General features: G+C 41.5%; 1 protein-coding gene across 1 annotated transcript; it reads right to left on the bottom strand.

The window, feature by feature from the left end:
• Positions 1-2,986: 2,986 nt before the first annotated feature.
• On the bottom strand, positions 2,987-3,463 carry LOC138579744 (ribonuclease-like). Its single transcript, XM_069649978.1, has one exon. It carries the CDS (start codon positions 3,461-3,463, stop codon positions 2,987-2,989), a length of 477 nt encoding a protein of 158 aa, XP_069506079.1.
• Positions 3,464-3,806: the final 343 nt, after the last annotated feature.

The following is a 3,806-nucleotide window of genomic DNA, read 5'->3' as shown; positions in this document are numbered from 1 at the left end:
TCTATGTTTCATCAGTTTTCACCGTGGCGCTAAACCGGCGTGCCGGATCGGGTGTTAAGGCCATTAGCACCGCAGGTTATCAAAGCGGTAGCCCGGGGTGCTAAACAATAAAAAGGATTTTCCTTCCTCCAATGGGATGCCGCACAGTCCCGTTGAAAGAAGGAGAATCCCTTACAAAGAAGGGTGCCATGGAAAAATTATTAACGGGGACAGAGGGTGGGGGGGAAAGATGGCAGCTGGGGGAGCTGTCCATCAGGCTGCATGGAATGCGTGCTTGCACCCGCAGTTCATGCTTATGTTCCTAGTCACCTGATGTGAGGCTTGACATAAAACAGACTATAGAAAAATCGTAAAGTTGCAGACTGCCTGTCAGACTGTCATCTTTCACCTAGCTGCAAAATGAGTGCTGTTCTTTATCATGGACCAACACACATGGGCCTCTGATGCAGTTTAGCTATCTGCCTAGCTGATGTAAACATGTGTTTCATAGGATAGGAAAGCCGGGGTCCTATAGATGGCAGATGTATTGCTTCCAAATGGATGCTCACAGACCAAAGCAACCTTCAATTAACCAACAAATAAAAGTTAATAACATCTTGCAAGGCCATTTTATTATCTGCCAGTATAGCCTGAAGGCAGATAATACACATTTTTCCTTAATCACAACTGTCCACTGAATGACTCATGTTGTGCTTGAGTAAGCAAGGACTTTTTCAGTTTCTATTATTATCATTAGGGCTGTTTATTGAGTGTGGAGTGAGTGCTGGGAAGCAACAGAATGCTTTTCAAATCATAGGGAGTGTGGGGGAAGTATGCAGTGAGGGAAGCAGAGATACAAGGGAGCTAACAACGACGAAAGGCAGGCAATTTGGCAGAAATGGATCTACAAGCAACCAGGAAATTGGTGTATGGGGGCGGAAGCCGATCGCCCAGTCTCAGGTTAGGTGAAAAGTGTAGGGCGTGTGGACCCCGGACAGTGGGCGCATCTACACGCCATTCACACTTCAAAATCAAAGCATTTCTATGAAACCTTTGGGGTTATGCAAGTGCAGATTGCGGCCAAAACAACATGTAAATGTATTCAATTTAAAACTGAGATGTACGTGCTTTCAAACCTGTGTGGCAATCCAATGACAGAAACATGTTTACTTGTAGCACTGACCTGCATAAAGCAGGGGAGGGCAGGGACAGTGCTGCCATGTCAAAAATAAAGAGGTGATGGCCGAAGGTTTAGAATTAATCTTAACAATCTGACATTGCTCTGGGCAACCTTCAGACCATCAATATTTGCCTACCAAGCCATTACAGAAAGGGGAAAGGCCATATGCAAATCAGGCATGGTCCCACCTCCAGTGCTGCCATGACACCAACGCGTGTAATAAGTGCACATGTCGAAAAGAGGACGAAGAACACATGTGAACAGAATCCCATCAATGGCGGCTCGATCCCTCCCTCTTCACCACCTTCCCCCCCTCCCCCCAAGTATGGAAAAACATTCATCCATTTTAGAGGGAAGCTGGATAAATGACACAGTGTGTGTTTGCACACACATGAACCCACGCGTGGCATCCGATGTAGCTTTCTGTTCACCCATCCTGCTGATAAAATTACACTATTTAATTGTGTGAGGATGAATTGTTAAGGCAGGAAGAGCTTCTTATCACATGCCAGTTAATGTTTTCGAGAAAGCCTGCACAGATCCTTATTGTCTGACGTACACAACTGAATATATCGGTTGTGTCATAGGAATATATCATTTGCCCAGTTAGCATTGGCATCATGCCACAGAGAGAAGAAAAAAAACATTCAAGTGTATATTGTTATCAAGGGATGCAGATCTTATAAAGAAAAGACTGCACTGATGAACTGCTGAAGCTTCCTATTGAAACTGTGGCCACCAATGGTGGCCAATGACTTTTTTATATTGACGGGGCGTAAATATTTCCCATGAATAAGAGAGGGGGAGACCGAACATTGCGAGAGAGTCCGAACTAACCAAAGGTTTTTTTGGGGGTGGGGGGAATTGTTTTAATGTAATAGTCTAAAGTGGTGCATTTTACAGAGCACTTTATGTGAAACATTGGGACAAAAGCCACACTGTCTGCAATCAGTTTTGCAGGGTAACATTAAACATTCCAACTGATTCAAGTCACCAAAAGTGCACATGGGAATTTTCCAATGCATTTTCATAATGCATTGTCACACCATATATGCCAACACAAATTGTGTTCATGCTGGCTGTGCCAGACATGTCCCTGCTGACTGCCCACAAATATGCCAGTATTCCCATGTAACATACTCAATTCTCACAATTCTTTCTAAGTATGACGATTGGCTAATCTTCACAATTCTTGTTAGTGTTGTGCATGGCTAATCTTCACAATTATTTTTAAGTGTGACGCAAGTGAATAAGACGCAAATGGATTGAAACGTGTCGGCACTAGAAATATGAAAATTAGATATTACTAACAACATTAAGCTGAATTAATGTTGTTGGTTGACTCTAGCAATGGAAAAATAGAGACTGACAATAACATCACGAAGAATTAATGTGGTTAATTACAGAATGTGTGTTTTGAAATATACCTTTTTTCTGTAAAAGTGTGGCTGTATGAAAATGGATAATAGTAATATGAAATGTATATACTATTAACCACATCAAGTAAAATTAATAAAATTTAGAATATATTTGTGATTTAAACAATGTCCCTTTGTAGTAAAACATATATTGATGCATGACACATATGTTTGCTTTATCTTTGAATCCAAGTAAAAATGTATTTTATCAACAAGACAAGTACAAACATACTGCAGAATAGTACAAGCGTTTACCAGACCCCATCTAAACGCTAATCGTTTTAGTGCAATGAAAGCCAACCGGCTGCAACATAGAATACATATTATGGATGGCTCTGCATTTCCCCCAAAATTACATGGTTTTGTTGAGAAAAGAAAGAGTAACAGGAACAGGTGTTAATCATCTGTTTTATTTTGGTACAATTATGCCTTCATCATAGTGTGTAGGAAATCCATTTTCACACCCAATGACGATTTTCCTGGTGTATGATTTTGCTTTGTACTCGCATAGGTGGGTCACAGAATTGCCTTTGATCTTGCAGGTCGTGACACTGAAAGGCGCATTACTTACTCTCAAGTTAGCGCTACCTTGGTAAGGCTTGCCGCCATTGCTGCACACCGATGTGATGGTTTTCTTGGGGGCGTGGATGAACGTATTGGTCTCTTTGCACTTTGTCTTCGGGGGGTCTTGGTTTGTCATACACTTTTTGTGCATCATTGCACCGCAGTAATCGTTTCCGTGCTTTGTCTTCGGACCGTCGTGATGCTGTCGCTGGAAAGTCTGAGGGTGACTCTCTCCAACAGGGGGTTTGCAGTGTGTTTGGGAGAAGGTGCCGGACAACTCCCCCAGCAGGAGGAACACCAACAGTGTTGTTTCCAGAGCCATCTTTATGACCAATCAACTGGAGCTAAAACAGAAGAGAAAGGACATTACACAGTGATGGGAAATATGCTCTGCAACAATGATCATGAATTCATCAAAAAAAAATTATTTAACTTCATTTTGCAGAATAAGGGCACAGTTAATGTATTTACACATTTTGTAGACTAGAGCCACAGTTAATTGATTTACGCAGCCAAGACACTTAAGCTATATAATGCATTTATAGACCCTTGTAATATAATTATCACAAACAACTATTGTATTAATAAAGCTGCAGCTCAGCTCTGAGGAGCAGCACATAGAAGAGAAATGTTTTTAAAGTACTGTTAATATTTCTAGTTACTAC

This window comes from Ambystoma mexicanum, chromosome 3p (assembly GCF_040938575.1).
Source record: "Ambystoma mexicanum isolate Mex_15411 chromosome 3p, UKY_AmexF1_1, whole genome shotgun sequence".
In the NCBI taxonomy this organism is placed as follows: Eukaryota; Metazoa; Chordata; class Amphibia; order Caudata; family Ambystomatidae; genus Ambystoma; species Ambystoma mexicanum.
This window is presented reverse-complemented; position numbering and strand designations above follow the sequence as displayed.